The sequence below is a fragment of the Larus michahellis genome, chromosome 8, assembly GCF_964199755.1.
Source record: "Larus michahellis chromosome 8, bLarMic1.1, whole genome shotgun sequence".
Taxonomy (NCBI): Eukaryota; Metazoa; Chordata; class Aves; order Charadriiformes; family Laridae; genus Larus; species Larus michahellis.
The window spans coordinates 11,159,843-11,183,886 of NC_133903.1; the positions used below are offsets into that span (position 1 = coordinate 11,159,843).

Below are 24,044 nucleotides of genomic sequence, written 5' to 3' on the forward strand. Positions count from 1 at the left end.
TTCGGAAGTAGGCCTACAGAGCTATTAAATTTATTACTTTAACTAGGAACGCTGGAAAAAAAAGGTTATGTGCTGTTACTCCACACAGTGTGCAGCAGTATGCGGCAAACACACAGCAAATACAAACTAGCAAAATGACGCCTTAAAACGAGTCTACATTTACGAGAATTACTTTGTTACTTTGCCATTTTATTTTGTAGTAGAGGTTTTACAATTTCTGTACCGTTTTTTTGAAACATGAACCCTTTCGGGACTTTAAGCTTACGCAGCACGCGCACAGAACGCTTTATCTCCGTTTTTCTCGTCTTTCGTTCGCCCGGTCTTTCTTCCCTTCCCCGTGGAATAGCTGTGCGGGGAAGGGCCGTCTCTGTGAAGCGGGGGGTGGTCGCCACTGGCTTCCCCGGCGGGGGCTTTGCTGCGGGAGGTGGCCAGCAGCTTCCCGCCTTTTCCTGTCAGGAGCCCGGCGGCCGTGAGGGGAGGCGGCACGGCGGGGGCCGGCCCGGGCCACGGCCGCACGGGAGCTCTCTGCCGCCGGCGCGGAGCGGTGTTTACCTTCCGGGGCGGCGTGGCGGCGTTCCGGGGCGGAGCGTGTGCGCTGGCCGGCCCGGCTCAGGGGTGTGCGGGAGGAGGGAGCGGGTCCGGCGGACGGAGGGTGCGAGCCCCGCGGCCACCATGAGTGGTGAGTGGAGGGCTCGGGCGGGGCCCTCTCCGCTCCCGGGGCGCGCTCGGCGGGGCCGCCGGGTCTCTGGGGTGTCGTCGGGGCTGGCGCGGGCAGAGCTCGCCTGGAGGGTCCCCGCCGCCTGCTCGGTCAGGCGTGGCCCGTCCCCCGCGGGCCGAGGCCCCTTCCTCCCCTCATGGTTCTCCCCGGTAGGGCTGGGCGTTGTGCCTGGCGGTTGTGCCTGGCGAAGCACAGGAGACTTCGGCCTCGCTGTCCCCGCAAAGCGGGGTAGGGCTCAGCCCTTGCCTGCATCGCCGCACCCCGCTCCTCATTTTGGCTCCCAAAGCCCCCCAGAAGCCGTGTTTTACCTCAGTTTAAACCCTAAAGCCTGCCCTTGAGCGTGACACTGGCACACAGCACGAGTGGTGCTGGTCTCGGGGATCTCCGTTACCTCAGCTGTGTAAAATCACAGGAAATTTTCCCGAGAAAATAAACGAGCAAGGGAAAACAATTAAAAAAAAAAAAAAAAGAAGTAGGAACTGACTAACATGCAGTTGGTGAGAGAGGTGAGGAGCGTGACTAGTGGAAAAAGCGGTCCCTTCCAGTGCTTAGGGTGTACCCTCGCTGTTTCTCCAGCTCAGCCCTGACGGGGATGTGTCGGCTGTGGATGTGTTCGTTTCTGGCCTCCGTGTTACGGTGAAGCGGTGGGTGTGTGAAATCCTGAGTTTTTTGAGGTGTTTGTGAGAGGAAATACTTAAAAGCTTTGTATGAGACCTGGGACCCATAAACTTTAGGACTGGAGGAAGCATAGCCACTTGAAAGGGCCAGCATGGAGTTATTTGGTAGAATGGAGGAAGAAAGTTAAATAGATTTCTCCTGTAACTTAGTATGTTTTAAAACACATTGTTAGGGGGTAGTTTGGATTTTTCTTTAAGATGGGAAGTGCTTTAGTAAGTGCTTTCATGGGTCTACTTATACAGCTTCAGTAATGGAACAGTGCAACTGAAAATTAGATTGCATGTTTTTGTTCCACCTTGATTTAATATATGGTGCGATCTGTTGCCAAAGATAGTAAGAAAAAAAAATTGAAGAGTTAACTGGAGTAACTAAATGCTGCAAGTTTTATGGATAGTGGTCATTTCTGAAAGTGAAACTGAAAATGAAAATGAAAACACTTCAGGGGTGTTTTCCTCTGTTTTGGTCTCACCTTTGTGGTACGAAGCAAAAAAAGATTTTTATGGAAGAAGATATAAGGACAGAAAAAGTATTATTATGGGGAAAACTGTTAATTAGCATTGTGAAAAATGCAAATAACAGTCAAATCATTCAAACCGAGGAAAAAGAAAGTTTCTCAAATGTTTCAGATCTTGACACAATATAGACTAAACCCAGATTCTGAAGTTTTTAAGAGTCAGCATTTTCATATGGAAAACTTCAGCCTTTCAATGAAAAATTCAGGCTGGGACTAGCCTTGTGCAAATATGTGCAAATCAGAGCCTAAATCTTCCTAGGAGACTGGTCTTTGGGAGCTCTGAATTCTGTGACTCAAAAGGCAAGGTGGCATGCACCTCTTGTGGCATAAAGCCTCATCATGTAGTTATTTCTAATACCTTTATTTATTTTTTTTTTTAAACAAGAGATACAGGTTTAGGAGGAGAGAAAACATTTAATTACTTAAGATAGAATAATGCCTAAGGTGACATTAGTGCTAGTAGTTTAGTTGCATGGCTAACCTACCCATGTGTAGCCCTTGCCAAGTCCTATAAGACTTTTCCAACAATTTTGATTATACAACAAGATAATGAAAAGAACACTAATTTTGTGCTTTCCCAAACATTACTGTTACACAATACTGTACAGTATATTTCCAGAATAACATAAGTGGAACAGATCAGGACAGAGAAAAGTGTATCATTATCATGCTTGTTTCAGATAAAGTAGTAGCTAATGTTAAGATCATAAAATTCAACTATGTCTTTTTCTTAGCGGCTGTAATAGTGCTGTCTACACTTCTTTTGCTGCCCAATTTTAGCCCTTAAAAGTAATAGGGCTGTTGTTAAAATATAGATAGAAGAACCTTTTTCCCTAATGGCTGTAATTAGTTTTAACATGTATTTTTTTAGCTACCGTGTATTTCTAGTGGATGTGAAGGTAACTTCCTGTTGGTTTAAGCATTACTTTAATATTACTAATGCTACTTACTATTTACATACTCATATTTGACTGGACAGTGTTGAATAGGCTAAACTTTAAAGGGAAGTAACACAAGGATACTAGATTTACGTACTTGTCAACAATTGGGGTGTTGTCACTTTTTTAATGGCAGTTTCAAAAAACATATAAAAATGCATCTAATTCAGGATGAGGCAGTAGAATCATAATAATGTAGTACAAGGTAGTATTTAAATTAGGTCTGTGTTTGTTTTATCTTAAACTTGTACCCTCAGAACCTGTGCTAGAGCAAGCAAAAGGAATTGCAGTCTGAAATTTTGCATACAAGACTTCAAAGAGTATGTGAGAGCAATCTGAAATTTATTTTTTTTTTAACCTATATACCACATGTGGTGCTGAAGAGAGCTGTAGCTATAAAGAATTGGATGAAAATCCTGTTTTCCTTTACTTGCATAGTCAGTTTTCTTCTGCTGTAGGTGTGGATATTTCTGTCAGGGTATGGAGAGAAGTTTGTTTTAAAAATAGGAAAGCATGACCATGAACGACAAAAAATGACAAGGGTCACAGAGGCAGGTGCAGTACCTGAGCCTATTTTTAACCCTTTTTGACTGCCTAGATGTTGATGGGAGGAGTCTCTCTAAGTTTCTTAATTTTTGCAACCTTGCAGTTATGTTTTCACAAGTATTTTTAGACTCATGTGTGAACTTCCTTTTTTTATTGCAATAGTCTACATATAGCCTTTTTTCTGAGTAATGCTGTTTTTATGCGTTCTGTGTTTTGTATTTGTATGTGTGTTACTGCAGTTTTTACCACTCTTCTGACTACAGTTAATCACACTTGAATGGTGCTCTTGTCTGAAAATACGCTTTTTTTTAAAAAAAAGACTTAGTTTAGAAAATGAAGACTGTAAAAGAGCAAAATCTTATATAGAGTTGGTAGAGATTTAATTTTACCTTCCATCTACTTGAAATGAAAACAATGCTAAATAGTACTACATTTTCTAGGCTTATTACAAAGAATAATATATCCTCTGCTTGAAAAAACACACAACTGTGGATGCAGAGGCATGTGTCTCCGTTTTTGGCAATGCACGTGTGGTAAGAACACTGAATATAATTTAATATAATTGTAATCTCTGAAGGAGCACAACGTAGAGTAGTAGGGATTATGTGAATTTAATTTTATCTTCACAGTGGCATAACTGGCATAGTTGTTTGGAAGTTAAAACCTGCTTGGTATGGGATTTGTTTTTAGAGTCCTTTGCTGGCATTGAACATTGTTTGCCTCTTCACCTGAGTTTGCACGCATCAGAGTATTTGACTTACAGAACCAAACCTCATACATCACATGTCGGCACAGTTTGAGTCATGGTTCAAAATCGGAAGTGTAACTTCTTGAAAATCCACCATAATCAGCTAAATAAGCATTGTGAAGCTTAGTTAGCTAGCAGCTACTTTTGCTTGTTTTTCCTATTGTTTTCTTTATTCTGGCATTGTGTATTATAGACTTACTGTGGGTTTTTTGTTCTCCTGATCCCATACTTAAGATGACACAAAGGCAGAATAATTTCAGTAGGGCAAATTCTGCCCCCTCCTGCTGGTTTAGGAGCAAACTACTTTGCATGGGATTACGAAGACAGGAAATTCTGGGACTGGGACCTTGCAGTGTTGGGCAGCAAGAGGAAGAGATATGTATCTTTGATGTCATCTCTTTACTAGAGGGTTTGTTGTGTGGTGTTTGATTTTCGGTATCTGGAGGAACTTGCTCATGCAGAGGTTTTGATAATTGGCTTTTAGTCTATGCATATATTAGTTGTATATTCTTTGAGAGGAAGAGAGAATGACTTTAATTCCAGAGAGGTCAGAGAGGTTTTTGAAAGATAATTTGAATTTAAGGTCAGAATAAAGAAATGATAGAGGTGATGTAGGTTAATTAAACAATACATTTTACACGTATTCATGGGAGTTTATAAAGCATATTCCGACAACCAATGTGTTATGCTATTTGTTGTTGAAATGATTGAGAAGTTAAAGATTTTCTTGCATAATTGCTTGTATAGGAACAAACTAGATCTTGTAGGCATTAATCAGGAAGAACTATGCTGGTAGGTAAATTTTAAGGGATTTATTGTAACAATTGCCCTCTGTTCACCTGACTTAAAACTCTTCCTTCAGTAAGGTTGTTTGACAGTAAGAAGATATTCCCGCCATCTCTTCCTAATTTTCCATTCTTTTCTTATGCTATGATGATATACTACCCTGGTAGTTGTCCCAGTATGAACATTTATGGAGTTGCAGTGTGAGCTCCATCATACACCTAATCCAACTAACCAACAAACCAACCAAAAAAAAAAAAATCTTAAACTGGGTCAGTTCCAGGCTTGCAGTATGGCTCCACAGGTGGTTGTGCTAAGAAGCTAGGGGCAAGCTGTGCTGATCGTGCAGAATTATACTGTATTTGGTATTGCTACATTATACCTTATATCATGAAACCAAAATCTTACTAAAGTAAGACTCTAGATGATATTTCAAACAATATTCCTGCATATTAGAGAAAGGCTACAGGAAACCTCCAACCACAGGCTTACGCTGCATCATTTTACTTAGAGAAAATACATTAATAAATTTAATGGAATAATTGGCATGGGAAGAAAGTTTTCAGGGCCCTGGTGTTAGCCCAAATGTATTTTTCTTAAAAAACCTATTTATTTTAAAATTATATCCTTTTGTTGAATTTCAGGTTCACAGAACAATGACACTAAAAGACAGTTTCTTCTAGAACGGCTGCTGGATGCAGTTAAACAGGTGAGAAATCCCATACATATTTCTACAGTATACGTACTCTGAGTTGTCAGCACTAGCAAGAACTGTCTTTGCACTTTTCTCTCCTCGTTACTAGACAAAGAAGAAATCTTGTCTTTCAGCCAGCGCTACTGATTTTTTGTGTCTGCTAGCAAACAACTGTTATGCAGTATTTGTTTACAATTTTTATTCTTGACAGATTAGATTTGTATTATTTATATATGTTATAAATATATATAATAATATGGAATATACATTATAAACAGATACATATTTGTAATACTTATAACTGAACTAAATTGTACTCTACTGCAAAGGCTAAATTGGTTAACATTTTACAGTAGCAGCTCTTTTTCTTTAGGATTTTAGTAAATGGTTAAAATGTAGATAACGATGGGATTTATTTATGTATGTCTGTATCTTGCATCAACATGAAGTTCAGCAAGTAGAATTTCATAGACTGGCTTCAATTTAGGAGAGCTTGGGAGGCAAAAGAATGCCTCAAAAGTAAGTCAATGATATATTTTATAATAGAGGGATTCTTCTGTAATTTTAGCACTGAGCTGAATAGGAGCAATATTTGTTTTTGTGGGTGTATGTTTAAAACTCAAAAGTAGTAATTTTTACTCATTGTTAAATTTATTGAAGGACCTGCAGGTATGTTGTTCCGGGTAGGGAGAATATATTTGAACTGCAAGAGTAACCCGTTAGTGGAACATTATACTGTAAAGCACTTTTTGTTGCAGGCTGTACTTGCCAATGCTTTATTTTGTACTGCTTCCTTTTTTGTAATGACTTTGTTTCTTATATGGAAATATTTCAAAATATTAAGTTTGTTAGTGTAAAAAAATTCTTAAAATCTCTTTATTGCAGTGTCAAATACGTTTTGGAGGAAGAAAAGAAATTGCTTCAGACTCCGATAGCAGGTAAAATAGTCTAAGAAACTTTTAACATGCTTAGATTGTGTTTCATAATGACATGATACATATGGCACAAAATACTTGACACGCTCAAAAAAACCCCAGTTCCTTTTGTTTACACAAACACTGACAAGGGACTCTGAAATTTCCATCTTGTTACGAATTTGACAGCTTAACAAAGAGTGTTTTATGAAGCTACAAGTGTTTAAGTGGCTGCAGAGTTCATGACAAAGCATTGAATTCTGAGGTCTGAACGTGAGTTTGGCAGAACTTATCTTCCCTGAAACCTCTTTTAAAATGAATGCATATTTATTGCCAATACACCTGTGTTTTGTGAAGCTTGACACTTGTGTCAAGTATGTTTAACGCATAAGAATTAAAATTTTCTTAATGATTATTTTTTCTTATTCTTGATACATTTTTCTTCTCTTTTGTGTATGAGAAGTTGTTCCTTTTTATTAATTTAGGTAAAAAAATGTCATTTAATTCCTATTAGTTGTGTTTCTTGTTGAATATGGCGTATTGGTTTCTAAGGTGTGTAAAATGATGACTGACAGACGGAAATTGCAGTGCTTTTTGTATCCCATTGAGCCTTTCTCAGCATCTGTCCTACCGAAGAATCTTGGATAAATAAAACACCAGGATTAAATGCAGTTGTTGTCCTTCTTCTTATGTCCTTGAAGTTTGCCTTTTGGGAAGAAGTTAATTATCTATTGACCATTTAGAAATGGTGCATAAAATTCTCTCCAATCCCCTCCCAGTGCAGTCTTTGAGAACATGTCTAAGGGGGTGGTTTCACGGCTCCTGGAAAGCCAACATAACAATTCATTGCTACTGAAGGGTGGGGAGGATTCATGTAGCTCCTCAACGTCCCTGACTTCAGTACTACTCCCTTCCACCACTTTTGTAAGCCATGCCTGGTGATCGTCCAGCCCCCTCTGAATTAATTTAATAAAAGAAGAAATAATGCAAAAGGATAACTTTTTGCCATTTTAGTGAGTTAAATCAGTAAAACGTCTGGTGAATGCTAGAGTTGCTGCAAGGAGGGGAAGATCACACGGCTAGAAGCAATGGGAAGTGCAGAAGGGAAGAAGGATCAAGGGATGAGAGGGCAAACCCACCTTCTTTCAGAAGGACCTTGTAATGCAGGTCCTGTGCGTTCCCTGTGTGTGAAACTCCAGGCTAATGCTACTCCATGGCAGCATAAGCCTGTCTGACTTTTGGCTACTTCTGTCATCCTGTCTTGCCCTTGGCTGTTTCAGCCTACAGTGTTTTGGGCGAAGACTTAGAGAAATAGTTGTTCTATTGAACTAGAATAGTGGAAACAGTTCAGGGTCTGTTCAACACAGGGTTTGTTGGACAGAAGCTGGTGTGAGGGAGGAAGCAAGAAGATGCAGGTGGGATGGAGGGATGGTGGGGCTGAGGCACCTAACAGTTGGACTGGCTGTGCAGGTGTAGCTGTTGGCACAGAAGCATCAACTAGAGGTAGTTTTTTAATCTTTACTCTTTAGTTTATGTGTATTGGTGATGTGTACCTTTGTAGTAGCTTGTGTGAACTCAGCTAGAAGGAATTACCTCCTATGTAGAGCAAATTTTCTGGATCTAAAACTTCTGCTTTGTTGCTCACTTTGCTTGATCAACTGCCTTGTTGCAGTTGTTTAAAAATTTGCATGATGATCTTTTGTCTTCTGATAAACACTGAGAGTTGGGATTCCAAAGATACAACGCTGGCTAAATTTTGCTTATAAATATGTTCCTTGGAATTCAGTAGACATGCTGAATAATGGATTATAGCTAGGCAGTTTCAGGATTAAAAATGCAGTGCAAATTACATTAATAGATGTTTTTTTTTCCTAAATTCCATGGTGTTTGAGGTTGTTACTATGTTAAATATTGTGAGATAATTTTGAAAATGAAGGTAGTCTGAAAATTTAGATCAAAATCCAGTAAAATCCATGATTCTCCAAATTTTGTTCTCCCAGTGCTTTTTTTTTGTCTTTGAGATTATAATTGTTCAGAGTTCTACTATGTCTACAAACACTAGACTTCTCCATGTTTTCTGTATTTGTTTATTTAACATACCCTCGTGATGCTGTCTAGTAAATACAATACCTGTGCTGGGCATTGTAGAGTACCTGATTTTTTAAATTTTATTTTGTTTTACTAGTGGCTGAATTTTCCTGCAGAATGCTGCACAGTTTTTCTTGCTTTGATTCTTCATGCACGTGGATTTTTAATAATATGATCTCTCTCACAGAATCTAGTTTCTGTTCTGCTTTTTCTGAATTGAAAAAGTCAAGATGGTTTTTTTTTTTCCTGGGTGGTCATGTATCTGCCGGAATTTCCATTTTTAACATCAGAGTCTTTTTGGCAAAAATAAATCACAACTGCTTCACAATCATTTTGAGTATTGTTGAATTATATTCTGCTTTATTAATAAAGTTTTCCTAACAAAGTAAAGTTTTACTAACATAAATGTACTGGCAAGCATTCTGTGTTAAAAGCTCTTCTGTCCAGGGCAGTTGTGGTAAATATACCTTGTTTTCTGTCAGTGCTTCTCCTGCAATTTTGTGGTTTTTTGTCACCCTGAATAGAACTCTAGTTGTGGAATGTCGGGGCAGGGTCCTGAGCCACTTTGTCAACTGTTTTTATTTATTTGCTTGAACTTAGTTAAAGTATCTGTTCTTCCTTTTAGTAATCAGCTTTGGCAGCCAGGTGACGACTTTTATCAAAGCTTAAGTTTTAGGTATTGTTTATATAATGGCAAAAATAAAACTTAGAGAAAATAAAATTTCAAAGAAACAGATTGCATTCAAGTCTGTTAAACTTTAAGCCTTACTATTCCCTGTAGGTTACAATAATATTCCTTTCTTGGGCAGGCTGAATTTTAAAACTTTGCTGGTTTTACAATGTTTCTACCTGTGTGAAAATTGATTCATTAACTGTGTTATGTTTGAAAAAAAAAAATCAGGAAATTAGTAAATAGTATTGTAGAGAACATTAAAAACTGAAGATTCAACACATCTGCAGGAAAAGATTTCTTATTTTTCTATGCCTAGGATTTCTGAAGGACACTAAAATGTATGTTTAATTGTTTTACTGGGCTTGAATTATAGCGTACTAATGCAAATTAACAGAATTGTCTGTTAATTTTATAGGAAGTTATAGCATACTTCCAAATGATCATTCATTGCATGTGTAGTACAAAGTATATTTATGAAAAGTAGGTAGTCTGAAGCTGAAATAACATGAGTAACAACCACTCTAGCAGGTGAGGATGATTTCTCCAATTGATTACCAGTTCTTCTGAATGTAATTTGTGCCCCAGTTTTGGATAGTCATGATGAGACTGGGGGTATAAATAGATTATGCTGTTTGCAAATAATGAGATTAGTGCATACAAGGAGTCTTTCACTACTTAAAATAGTTAACCTTTACATTCTCTATTCAGAGATTTGGAATAAACCTGCTCTATAGAAACATAGTTGATTGTTCTTTTCACGTGATTTCTTTAAAAATTCTGTTGCAGAGTCACTTGTTTGTGTGCTCAGTTTGAAGCTGTGTTACAGCATGGTCTGAGGAGGAGCCGAGGATTAGCATTAACAGCAGCAGCGATCAAACAGGCAGCAGGTTTCTCCAGTAAAACTGAAACAGGTAATTCCTTAATTATAACTATTCTATTTTAAACAGTTGGTAAGTGCAAGCGATATGATTTCTAATGGCAGTTTTAAGCAATCTACCAAACTGCAGACTGTTGGTAGCGTACTTAATTCTCACTTAATAATCTCATTAAGCAGTGAAAAAGGTTATTGCTTCCTTAATGTAGTTTAACTTTCAAACCAAGTTTCTCTAGAAATTTAAGTGTTTGGAAATCTGCACTTCCTACAGTTCCACCATGAATAGTATCATTGGCAAATTTATTTTGAATTGTGGTAGGGATAAACATTGTGTAGTTGTGCTGTTAAGTTATTACTACAACATTTTAATTCTTAACCTTGTCTTACTCTGTTCTTTAACTGCCATATTCTGTAACATCAGATACATTTAAGTATTGATGTAATTTTAAAAACAAAACTCACATTAATTATGGGTTGACATTACAACTTGGGTTGTTTTTTATTACTTTCTCCACATTTAAAGAAAAGATTCCTTTATTTTTTTTGCCTTCTCTTCACCTTGAAGTTTCCCTTGGTTTTGTTTTATTTTTTTCCAAAAGTGTATGAAACTGTTAGTCTTCATCAGTTTTGTGTGAAATTTGACATACGGTATCTTTTTTCTTAAACAGGGTACACACAATATAAAGAAGTTTCTTTATGGCTTTTGAAACTCCGTTAAGTGTAACATGTAACACATACCGGGGTTTTGTTTTGTTTTGTTTTTTTTAAATATATGCAGTGGTACTAGAATTGTTAATACATTTTGCTCTCCAACGATAACTTCCAGTTACACCAGACAACTGCATATGATGGATATTACAATAACACAAAATGTGTAGTTTGATATAATGGGGTTTTTAAGTTGCTGTAGCAACAGACTTGTTTTCTGTGGTTGATAGAGTGAAATGTTGGGTCTTGTGTGCTGACTTTTCTGCCAATGGGTTAAACCCTCCAGACTTAGCTTTTTTTGGGAGTTAAAATTGTTAGTTGCTGTGGTTAGAAATGGAAATGATAGACTAAGGCTTTTGGTTTATAAACTTTATTTAATGATAATCTCAATTAAAAGTGAAAGAATTAATACTTCCAACTATAGCAAAGAATGTTCTACTATGAGAGACTTGTGACAAATATGAAACTGTACTTTAATTACTTGACGGAATAGACACTGAAATACACAATGGCTGCACAGTTTAAATTGTTTTCTTTATTTCCCTCCCTCCGCCCCGCGTGAGGAGGCACTGAACCTAGCTTCAGGATAGATCTCTATGCTCTCAGCTTGGGACATGACCACTGTTCGGTGGTGATTAATGATTGGCAGTATTGCAGTTACCGGAACTTTGTTATTATTAAAATTAAATAAACTGTTTGGACAAAGTGATTAATATTTGTGTGAACTGCATAATGTCAGCGTCTTTTCTGCCTACAGTTCAATTGTAAAAATCGCGTTTTACTGAAATTAAAATGATCTTACTTCTGAATAATAAATATTGGATTATTTGCTATGAAAAATAATGTCAATAGTTAGGACTTGGATTTTCATTTAACACTACTCTCAAAGAAGATAACTTAGTCATTTGAAAATGCCACTTACGTTACTGTTTTTATAAAGTGTGTCATGGAGGGATTTAGAGTATAGAATACTCTTAATTTCCATTGGATAGATTTTGATTAAAAACTGATAATCCAAATTCTGAAGCTTTTCAAAATCCTTGATATCTGTAAATTATCAGAATGCCAAGAAACACCGAGTTTCACTCTCAGCACAAGGGGAAATCTGTTTATTTTCTCTATTCCTGTAATATTTTCACTTCCTACTTTAGTATCGCTTTGAGCTTTAGCAAGACGGAAGAAAAGAATGAATTTTATTGGTCAGAAGAAACAACGAAATCCTGAAATCACTATCATCTTGATACAAATCTGGCATTTTAAGGAATGCTTTTTTTTACATATACATGTGTTTTATTTTTGAAATGCAGATCAAATAAGTTGAACGCAAAGGAGTAAGACATATCTGAATGCTTTTATTTATTCAGTGGACCTCCTTATTGTTTGCACGTTAATGTGCCTATGAGGTCCTAGATCAGCAAAGTATACTTTTAGCTTTGCATCCTGCATTATCAATTCAATGGTTCCTGTGCTTTGCACATTTGTCTAATTTAGAAGACTCTGGGTTGTTCTTGCGTAGCTGTCAGACCTATTTGGCAAAACTTCTAGTTAGTGAATCTAACCTGCTTGTTATGTGTTTAGGTTTATAAAATTGTATTATAAACTTTCTTAATCTAATGCTGTATTTGGCTTTCAGCAGAGATTAATAAAAAACCCTCATAAGCCAGCTGAGCATGTTTCACCAAAAGAAGTCGTAAGCTGTTGTGAAAACCTATTCAAAATCCAACTACATGCTCTTATTTAGCAGAAAGAAGCATCGTGGATGACGTTTTCTTAAAATTCTTACTACATTAAAAAAGATTTAGGAAAGTGATAAGCAAGGAGTGGCAGGATCAGTCTGTTTTCTCTCTCGTGTGAATTTTTTTTTTCCTCTTAAAATTTTTTCTCTTAAAAATATCCTATTTGTCTTAAATTAGTTTCTTAATATGTTAATAACTGTAGATTACCAGCTTTCAAACTGTTCTAGTTATTCGAGCAATTCTGTTTATAACAAACCAAAGCCACGTGAACATTAATGTTATATTTTAAGATACTTCTAAGCAGTATGTATTTGATGCAACATTAGTGTCTCATGCTTGCCAAACTATACCATATAGTAATGATTTGAGTCTTACAGATGAATTATCTGATGTTTGGTTGTTCTTTTCTCCCTGAGAAAATGGTAAGAGGTGGATTGTAATAAATATGTGCTTATAACATGTTCTTAATTCAGTTAAGAAACAAGAATATGTAAAATACTAGGTGTATTATTGTACGTTTACAATTACTGATGTAGATTTTTGTTACCTTCAATCGAGAATTTTGAGGCAACTGCAAAAAAAACTTTTTATCAATATTTGTGGACAGGGCAAGGAAACTATTTTAGTGGAAAGGTGTATTGTTGCCTTTCAAATGTAACACTTTTTATTTTTTAAGGTAGCATGCATTTATCATTTGCATGTCTGCAAATTCTGGAGTTGCCTGTTCCTTTGGACCTAGCTTCTAACACTTCACAATCAGCAGAAGGATAGAGTTCTAAAGAACTTTTTTCGTTTGCCTAATACACTCCCAGCAGAACATGTGAACTTTTTCTATGGATGAAATACTGGCTTAAATGTGCTTGTAAATGTGAATTCTATGTAAAAATATAAGGTAGAATCCTTTAGTGTGTGTGTTTTGCTTTTTCAATGAAGTGAAAAGTTCTAAGTGCTTAAATAGCCTAAGTTCTGTAGAAATAAATAACCTATTTAACTGGAGAGTTATACAAAGATGGTAAATGATTCACCTTTGTTCATAGTTATATACCATTACCTGCTTGTTTTATAAACCACATGTCAATGCATTCAGAGCATATGAGCTTAGCATTTTTTGGTGCATTTTTAGTTACTATTTTTATTATTTTTTTTATTCCAGAGCCAGTGTTTTGGTACTACGTGAAAGAAGTTCTGAATAAACATGAACTGCAGCGCTTTTACTCTCTGAAGACAATTACTACAGATATTGGTAGAGGCCGGGCTTGGTTGCGCTGTGCGTTAAATGAACATTCCCTGGAAAGATACGTTCATATGCTGCTTGCAGATAAGAGTCGACTCAGGTACTGTATTTGATATCTTTGTAATGCAGGAAATGTATTGACAAAGGAAGTACTGAGATTAAAAAAACCAACCAACTAGCAAAAAACCACAGCTGTAATAATATACCATATTAATTGCTACGCTAGTGAAGCCGCTTAACCTCGTACTTTGGTTTTGTTCATTTTTGAGATTTTGGCAGACATTAAGCTAGTGGCTGGTATCAACATGTGACCTGAAACTGGCTTCATTCTAGCACGTGAGAATATATGCCTCTATCTTCATTTCCATCCTCTTTCCTAACTCCCTTCCCTATTCTTTCAACAGTTTTCCTCACTGAGACCTTGTCATTGTGCTTTGAGGTGCCCCGCTCATTCTATTAAAACAGTACACAGTTGCAGCCTTGATCTTATTCATCAATGGTAGTGCCTGTTGCCTTTTGGAGATGCCCATCCTGTAATTGAAAAGCTCCAGTAGTCAAGCAATAGGTAGCTACTACTGCAGATCACTTGGAAGTGGTTTTGTACCAATTTGTGAACCTTCTTGTTACAGGCTTACTGAGAATAACTTACTATGCAGTGTGAAATCCTAAGGTACTTTGGATGTGCAAAACGCACTTAAATTCACACTTAACTGAGTCTGACCATTTTCCTCATACACCTGCAGCTCCTTTTCTTTGAAAATTTGGGATATTTTCCGATCTTACCAATAACTGTTGAGCTTGAGCAAGTCCAGTGGATTCAGCAGAAAGGCATTCTTTCCATTTGCATCAATTAGTAGATCTACTGGATAAGATTATTGCCAGAACTGAGCTTGTTAATACCTCTGTTTCATTTTTAGTCTGTTGCAGTCCTCTGTAGCTTTCTTGCAAGACAGATTTTGATATGAAATCAAATAAAGACAAATGAAAAAACAAAGGAAAAATATCTGAAAACCCTGTTGTAAGGAAATTAGAGACTTGGATTGCTGTGTTGCTTTTTGCTCTCATACTTGTAGCAATACTTATGCAGTGTCAGGATTATCAGCACTGTCTGAGTTGTACATTAAAAGGCTTATTCCAGAATGTTTATGATTTAAATGTTATCCAAATTCAAATGGGATTTACACAATCAGTTTACATCCCCGATTCTTACCTGTTTTGGAATGAATCTGTCAAAATTGTTTAATATAATTTCTTGTTATCTGTTTTTGTGTTTAGGTAACTGAATGCTGATAGCAAAAAACCAACATCCTGCTACTAAAAAGAACCAGGTTTAGAGCACAACTAAATTCATGTGTTCACAGTGAAATACATGTTAACGTTTTTTTTTCTTACATCCAAATTCCTAGTTGACTCAGCTATTCAGGGTAATTGATGTTGCTTTGGGCATTGAAACAGGTCATCTAATTGTAGAGTAACAGACTGGTTTGGGTTACAAGAGACCTTTAAGGTCCAGACTGCTGTGGGCAGGGACATCTTAACATTGTATCAGGTTGCTCAAGATGAAGTGGATCTTTTTGTTTTCATGCTTTCTAATATTTTATAAAATGGCTTGGTAATTATGGTCAACTATAGTTATTTAAAAACTGATATATGCAGTATAGCAGTAAGTGTAGAGAAATATTGGGACTGCTAATATAGAACGAACCTCCTTGCCCTGAGTGGCTTTTTTCCCATAAAAAAAAACGCAGAGCTAAAACTGAAGATAAAATCCTATTTAGCATGTCTTTGATAATTGTTTAGAGTTCTATATATTTCAGGGCTTCAGGGAGTTACTGTGACATATAGTTTGATCCATTGTTGTACTCGTACTAATTTTTCAGTGTTTTCATGGTTTTTAGAAGTGAAATACATGTTAATATAGGACTGCATATTCTTTTTTTTCCTCTCTAATTGTAGTGTCTTCTATGAAGACTGGTCTTTTATGATGGATGAAGAACGTTCTAGTATGATCCCTACGATGGCAGCTGGTAAGACTTTCTCTTAAATGCTACTGTTCTTGGAAAACTTTTTCGTTTTGGGATGTTATGTCTGTTTGCGGTTGTGAGGAGCTTCTCTAACACACTCTGCTTATGTGGAGAATGTGTGTCAGATGCATACTCAGGGTGAATAGTCAAGGTATTATGGCAATTTATGCTATGAATTGATGAACTGTTAAAACACTGGATCTGGCCTTCCTACAGGAAGGGGTTATTCCTGACTAGAAAAGAGCAATGATAGACTTTCATAGCAAGACGCAAATTATAGGTAAATACATAGAAGAAGAGTAAGAGTAAGGAATGATAACAGATAATTTACTTTTCTAGAGTTTGACCAGAGAAGCGATGTATTATTACCTTTTACACCCTTTTTCTCAGATACATGATACCTGCATTGTTCTTCACCTGCATCTTCACAAGAGTTTTTGTTAATAGAATATAGGATTCAACAAATATTAAAGGTTGTAGTGAAATGGGTTTAAATAAAAGGTTATAAATAAACAAGTTCACAGTACTTACTGCTTATTTAATGCGCAGCTGAACAGCCATCAAGATAAATTCAGAACTGATTGCATCAGCTTGATTATCATCTGAAAAAGAATGAATGATACATGAAAGAATAAGAATTCATACATGGAGAACTGTGGAAATATTGGGGGAAAAATGTTTTACATGCCATATCTTTGTTCATCCTTAGATTCTGTCTTCGTAACTTTTGTATGAAGTATACAGTGGGTTTTTGGTCTTTTTTCTGCTTTTTTTTATCTGAAGGTCTGAACTCCATTCTTTTTGCAATCAACATTGATAATAAGGATTTAAATGGGCAGAGCAAATGCACACCCACCGTGTCTGATTTGTTAAAGGAATCAACGCAAAACGTAACCTCATTATTGAAAGAATCCACTCAGGGTGTTAGCAGCCTTCTTAGAGAGATAACTGCATCATCTGCTGTCTCAATTCTAATAAAACCTGATCAAGACACTGACCCGCTTCCTGTTCTCTCAAAGAATGTAAATGCTGGTAAGCATTTTTGCAATGTTTGTGCCATTCAGAAACTTATAAAATATTCAAGTGTGTTTAGGTTACTTTTCCAATTAAATTTAATGCACTGTTATGGAACAAAAACTTAACAATAAGTGCACTACATATACAAACTAGTTGAGTGTGAAATGAAGAGTATGTTTTTTTTTTTTAGAAATACTGGTGTGAATACTAAATATGTATTTTAGCTTTTTTGTATCGCTGTGAGAGGGAAGCTAAAACAATCTTACTGGTAAAGTGCTTTGCTTGCGACCTGAATTTAAATTTCTTATTCATGAGATTATATCTTGCAGTTTGTGGTGTAATGATTTTTCATTTTTTAATATGTTTTTCTCTTGTCACTTTATCAGTCAGAAATACACTGCTGTATGTCTGTTGTTATATATCAGATAAAAATCTTAGCTTGTAATCTTCTTCAGGCAGCACCCGTGTTTACAGTCTGAATTCCTATATGAAGTAGGTAATTACCACAAGTGAAAATTTACTCGTAAGCTCTTTTTACCTTTAAATATGTTAGTGTTGCAACCAGTTTGTAGGTTATTAGTTACTAATGAAGACCCAAAATCTTAATCTTTTATTAATTGAAATTAATTAAGCAAAATGTGATATTCATTATATGTTTTCAGTTCCAAAAATAGCAAAGGAATATTATATCATCTTTATTTCCAGAAGTTGAGCTGAAAGAATGTTTTCCTTTGTAAAGGTACAAAACTGCAGGAGGATTCTGGGATTTGTTTGTTTTTCAGTTAAGAAACAAGTTTTGAGTTTAGGCTTTAAATTGTTTTGGTTATGAGAAAAAGGAAAAAATGCCACGTGAATGCTATCTGGTAGGAATAGAAGTTGAGATAAAATCTGTTTTTTAGTGCTATTTAAAACAGACTTTGTCTCAAAACATGGTTTTCAAAAAAAACTTGTGGTAAAGCTTTTGTTGTTTAGCACTTTAAATGAGATTAAAATAGTAGGTGGTACTTGACTTGGGATAACTTTATTAGTAAAGAATAGGCTTGCAAGATGAAATGACAGAATAATTGACCATATTCTGCACGTGACTCTACAACATAATATACGTTATGTGTACAATACGTGTGTATACAATACATGTAACGTACAATTTACAATAAAATGTCACTTTCAAAAAATCGGGTTTGTTCAAATGCCGTTATATGTTGAATGTTAGAGCAAGTCAGATGTTTTCATTGAAGTCTATGTTCTTTGCTTGAATTCTCTTTGCATCCAGAATGGGTTTTAATACCCTCTTACTCTTAAAAGTACATTAATGTGTTTTGTGGATGTATAACAGCTGGACTTGAATTAAATAAAACAGTTTAGTCCCTGTGTGAGCTGTCTTGACGGGTGAATTTCTGGTATTTCTTAGAGTGCTTCAACTTTGCAAGATCACTTAGCCTCATGTGCACATAGGAATCCGTTAGAATAGGTGATAATTTAAAAATAAGTGCTGTCTCAGCGTAGGTGTGATGTAATCAGAGAGGATTTCAGGTATTTCTATACCAAGAACTAATTAGCTGAGGGAGGGAGCGAGTTTAATTCCTTTTTCTGAAATCTGACTGCTCAATTTCCAGAATATAGACAAAAGTAACTAAAATGGTAGGTAGAGATTTAAAAGCTCGTGTATATGGAAAGATAATGAAATGCCTTGTAGATCTTAAGTGGATTTTTCTTTACTAAACTCATTTAGTACATGAGTTTCTTTTTAAGAAAAAAACAAGTGTATTACATTGTTTCCCTTTTTTGAACTATATAAACCTTTATGTTGCTGCTAGATTTGAAATATAAAAAGGATCGAAAAAAGAAGAAGAGAGTGACAAATATTATTTCATTTGATGAAGAGGAAGATGAGCAAAACTTGGGGGATGCCATGAAGACTCCAATTACAGGAGAAAGTTCAGAAGAGAGTGTAGACAGATCTTCAGGTTTTCTATTGCCCTCAACTGAAAGCTCTCTTGGAAAAAATTTTAACGGGAATGAAAGTAACCATTCGTGGAAGAACAATTCAGTATTCATGAATGGAGAGTATGAATACCAGAAACTAGACGTGAAGAGCATTGATGATGAAGATGCAGATGAGGATGAGTTATATGGAAAAATGTTACAAAATAAGGGCACAGAAGGTGAAACTGAAGCTTCTGAGAAGTAAGTAATGTTGCAGGAGCCAGGGTAAATTTTCTGTGCTTCTCCCCCCCCCGCCCCTTCCTTCATGGCAAATTTATGTAACTAACTGAACTACAGGTTTTCTCTCTCTTTTTTTATTTTTTTTTTCTTTTTAGGACCTCCCCCTTTTTTTTTCCCCCCTTTTCCATTGTTTCAACCGTTTGGACCTCTGTGATGATGGTATTTTGCTTCTAAGTTCCAATGAAAATCAAAATTTCAAGATTTCAGACTGTTCTCCTTGAAGTTCTCAGTTGTTGAAATTGTTGCATGGTGTAGCCAGGCTATAATTCTGGCCTGTTTGAAGTTTTCCTTATTCTTACTGTGATATCAACTCTATTTTGGCTTCACAGTAAAACCACGTATTTCAAATAGAATAAGCCTGTTACCATCAGAGTAGATAGTTAAACAATACAAGACAAAACTGAGAGAAAAAGACCAATTTTAGATACTAATATTCCCTCTTTATTTCTGATGCAGAAATCCCTTTGGAGAAAAAGAGGCAAGCAACGATTGTCTCATCTGTTTTGGATTCGTCTGATCTTTAATGTATTTATGTATGTCTGAACCAAGAAATTGGCAGGCATATTGAAATAAAATTTTTCTTGCCCTGATATCCCTGAAAGAAATATAAGCATCGTGAACATAAATATTGACTGTATAAATAGGTTGTTTTGTTTGTTTATTTTGAATCTAGGCCGCATGAAATTGGCACATGCAATTCTCAGATATGCAGTTGGACTCCTCTGCAGGTCCTAAATGATGACTCAGATGTTCTATTTCCTGTGAGTGCCGTTGGCTCTTACTCCCAAACAGGTAGGTATTTTAATTTACTGAATTGCAGCAAACTTTATAACAAGCAAACTTTGTAAGAAGCTGCAAGTGTGTTTGAGAATTTGAATTCAAATTAATCTTGACAGATTGGAGAAAGTATCAAATATTGGATGCGGTTCAATAGAAGCTGTTATCTGTTTATATACAGGATGAGAAATGATTGGCTAGGAAATACTTCTTCAGAAAAGGATATGGGAATCATAGAATGGTTTGGGTTGAAAGGGATCTTCAAAGATCATCTTGTCCAACCCACCTGCCACAGGCAGGGACATGGTTCATTAGATCAGGTTGCTCAGCCCTGACCAGCCTGACCTTGAATACTGCCCACGGCTTCTCTGGGCAACCTGTTCTAGTGTCTCATCACCCTCATCGTAAAAAAATTTTCTTCCTTATGTCCAATCTAAATCTACCCACTTTCAGTTTAAATCGTTTTTGTCCTGTCACTGCAGACCACTGTAAAAAGTCTCTCTCCATCTTTCTTATAAGCCTTCTTTGTATTGAAAGGCTGCTCTAAGGTCTCCCCAGAGCCTTCTCTTCTCCAGGCTGAACAACCCCAACTTTCTCAGCCTTTCTTCACAGGAGAGGTGCTCCAGCCCTCTGGTCATTTTTGTGGCTCTCCTCTGGACCCATTTGAACAGGTCCATGCCTTTCTTGTACTGTGGACCCCAAAACTAGATACAGTACTCAAGGTGGGGTCTTAGGAAAGCAAAATAGAAGGTGAAAATCACTTGCCTCAACCTGCTTGCTAATTTTTGATCTGCCAGTACCCTCAAGTAGTTTGCTGCAGGGAACCCGTTATAGTGGGTCACAAGCTGATAGTGAATTAGCAGTGCCATGCTTCTGCAGTAAAAGGATGCTTCATACGGACATGTATAAATGAAAGTGTCATTTGAAAATTTATGCTCAGTTGGCTCTGATGTGGCTTCAGCTGCAGTATTGTATGCAATTTGTGGTACTGCGCTTCAAGAATGAGGTGGATGTTTGGAGATCTTGAAGCAATCAATGAAAATGGTCGAATGTATGGATTAAGAAGACCTGGTCCTTTTCCAGTATCTGTATTGGTACCAAAAACAATCAAAAAAACTTCCACCACACCCCAACCACCATGTCCCATCTCCCCCCGGTTAATATTTTGCTAGCTGTTTATAAAACATTGCTTTTATAGAACTTTGGGTATGTATTCTCATTTCAGTGACCACTTAAAAACTTCTTGGTTGCATTCAGATAATGTTTTAATTGTAAAATATTTAATATTTTTTGCATATACATTGTGTGTGCCAAGAGTTTAAATGGACCATTAATTGAAGAACTATGGAAAAATTGTAATTCAGTTCTGTTAAGTTCAGTGATAAAAATAATGTGAATCGTAAAATAATGCTGTACTGCCCTCTGCTGTATTTTAAGACATGTACCTCTTAAGAAATGCCAGTGGTTCCAAAAAGTAGATACATTTTAGTTGGTTTTTTTTTTTCTTGTGCTCCTACATTTTTCAGTTTATGAAGGAATGGATTCAGAAAACATTATGTAGTTTGTGGCATTGTGTTCTCTTACAGAACACTAACAGAAACTGTTAGAAAAAGTCCATAGATTTATAGGAGTTTGCTGACTGTGACAGATGGAAATCTGGAATACAAGTAAGCATTCCCATTCAGGGAGGGGCAGAGTGGAACAGGAACTCGCAGTTGAGCTGTGAGAGTTAGTGGACAGTTAAATGTCGCAAGGCATCAGGAGCTAGAGCTAGAGGTTTGTAGCAGAAATTAAAAGTCAGGAGACCAAGCCAAGACTTAGTACTGGAGACAGATGGTGAGAGAGGAAACAATAAGTGTAACGGGCTTACTTTTATTTAGGAGATACCAAAGATCTTTGTTTCATCTTGCTTCATCTCATAACTGTTTTGAAGGTGATGCTCAGACTACTAGAGATGATCAACAGCCGTCCCATTCAGATCCCTTCTATCACAGTAAACAGATATTTTCAGTTCTCCTCCTGCCCCTCTTTCTTTGTGGTAAACCCTATGGTCCAGCGTGCAAGCCAGAACGATATGGAATTGGGCTGCTGAAAGGAATCTTCCGCAGTTACAGGAAATGGCAACGCAGAGTCTGCTGTCTGATTTCGTGATTTCAACTTCCCATGCTGACACTGGGCCCTGCTGAACAGTCCTGAACTGCCAGTGTGTGCAGGCTGCTTTCACTGAAACGCCCATCATGCAACCCAAATGTCAGCCAGTCAGGGAGTGGGATACACATGGGTACGGTCACACTCTCCCCAGCTGTAATGATAGTTTGATGAGATTGAAAGCTGCCTTAGGCAGTTTTTCGCTTGACTTTGAAAGTTACACTTTTGCTAGATGAATCAGAGGGGAACGTGTGTTAGCTTTTTCTTTGGGCAGTTCTGCCCAGTAACTGGCAAGCTCATTATTATTGTGACAACATTTTTGCTAAAACATGCTTAATGAGCTCTTGTAAAATATATAGTTTAATCCAATATTTTGGTTTATAGGTCTTAATACAGATAAATAACAAGACATACATATTTGAAATAGATTACAGTATAATCTGTAGTATTGTGTGTTAATATCGGTGTTTTCAGTTTTAGTCTGTTACAGTGCTTCAGGGATGTGTCAGGGCAGATCATATCTCCATGTAACTAGAGATGAGAGAGCCTGAGTCAAAATTCAGTTGGTTGGAACAAAAATGGAGTACACATTTTAGGAACTGAGCTTCAGTAAACTCTAATGCATAAAAAATGAACTTTCTCCTCTGTAGTCATTCTGACAGAACTCTAATTCCCAGTAACTTTTTTCATAGAATTTCTGCTTTTAAAATTATGTCCTATTTTAGCTCATGATTTTAGGATTCATGTTAGCTTGGTAACGCTTATGTAGTGAAATGCGAAAACATCAATAAAATGTGATTTTTGTTTCTTTCCACCTGAACTGCCATAATAACATGCCCGGTAACGTGTATATTTTGATCCTGACAGTTGTGGAACTGTGGAGAGATGCGTATTATCCGTGCTTTTTAAAAAATATATCATCTGTTTGATTCCTGTTGTTTGGTACATAGGCATAAGGAGCCAGAGAAAAGCTGTGGTGCTCTGTTGGGAATGCATAAAGGACTGATGTCTTTGCAAGGTTTCATGTGCTGGGGACTAACCACAGACTATTTTCCTGCAAGTCACACAAGATTTTTAAAGGCCACGTGGTGGTTATACTGGGGCTTGCACTTGCAAAAATATTAGTATTTTGCAAGTATTCAGTAAGAAGTCTCTTCATAGCTTTTGCAACATTGTGATCAATGTAAAATGTGCATCTAAATTATAATTCAGGAATTGTGCAATACTAATTTTTTTCTAAACTTTACAAGGACTTTACAATCCCACTGGCATTCAGGATGAATGTGCAGAAGCCAACCGTGGAGAAAGAATTTAGTGTTTAAAAGTTTTGGTAAAGATGAGTATTTCCAGTTAAAAATGTAACCGCCTTCCTTCTGGTTTTTATTTTATTTTATTTTTTTAAGTACTGTTAACTGAAGAAAGCTAATGCTTGTGCTCTCTACTTTAGATAACTTGGAGAATGGAGAGGAGCATGAACATGCTGTTCATGCGGTAGAACTGGTTCCAAGAAGATCTGATCTTCCTTACAGGTATGTATTGAACATGTTGTTCTTAAAAGAAAAAAATCTTCACTCTGTAGCTGCCAACTTATTACCTAATGAATACTACTTACTAGTACTAATGCATAGTACCTACTCAGTACTGGAAACCAAACTATTCATTAGGGTACTTTTGCAAATGTTTGGAAAGACAAATGCAAAACCCTACACTTCCCTTTTCGCATAGTTTTGTTTATTGAACTTTTCCTAATTATCTTGAAGAAGTTATGTAGTCATGTCAAATAACAGGCAGACTTAGCTTCCTGGCTTTGAAAATAGGTTTTATGTTGTTTTTTATGTTACTTGTTACTGTATTCTCCATGGCCTCTTGATTTGTATCTTTTTGTGTGTATTCTTAAATCAGACTCACAACAGATACATTAAAGGATAATTAAACATAAGTTGATTGAATACGGGTTAATATGATGACAATTCTACCTTCTGGAATGCTTTGTTCTTAAGTTTTGA

General features: G+C 36.7%; 1 protein-coding gene across 6 annotated transcripts in view; it reads left to right on the forward strand.

The window, feature by feature from the left end:
• Nucleotides 1-519: 519 nt before the first annotated feature.
• SNX29 (sorting nexin 29) overlaps nucleotides 520-24,044 on the forward strand; it is a 126,821-nt gene continuing 103,296 nt past the window's right edge. For 2 of the 6 annotated variants that reach the window (XM_074599286.1, XM_074599285.1), the window contains exons 1-10: nucleotides 551-679; nucleotides 5,570-5,634; nucleotides 6,505-6,557; nucleotides 10,081-10,205; nucleotides 13,766-13,946; nucleotides 15,803-15,873; nucleotides 16,654-16,902; nucleotides 18,705-19,074; nucleotides 19,787-19,905; nucleotides 23,486-23,567. In XM_074599286.1, coding sequence (XP_074455387.1) covers nucleotides 673-679; nucleotides 5,570-5,634; nucleotides 6,505-6,557; nucleotides 10,081-10,205; nucleotides 13,766-13,946; nucleotides 15,803-15,873; nucleotides 16,654-16,902; nucleotides 18,705-19,074; nucleotides 19,787-19,905; nucleotides 23,486-23,567 — 1,322 coding nt within the window. In that variant the 5' untranslated portion in view covers nucleotides 551-672. Of the gene's footprint in view, nucleotides 680-5,569; nucleotides 5,635-6,504; nucleotides 6,558-10,080; nucleotides 10,206-13,765; nucleotides 13,947-15,802; nucleotides 15,874-16,653; nucleotides 16,903-18,704; nucleotides 19,075-19,786; nucleotides 19,906-23,485; nucleotides 23,568-24,044 lie in introns of all 6 variants that reach the window. The other 4 variants (XM_074599288.1, XM_074599289.1, XM_074599287.1 and 1 more) reach the window with 4 other exon arrangements.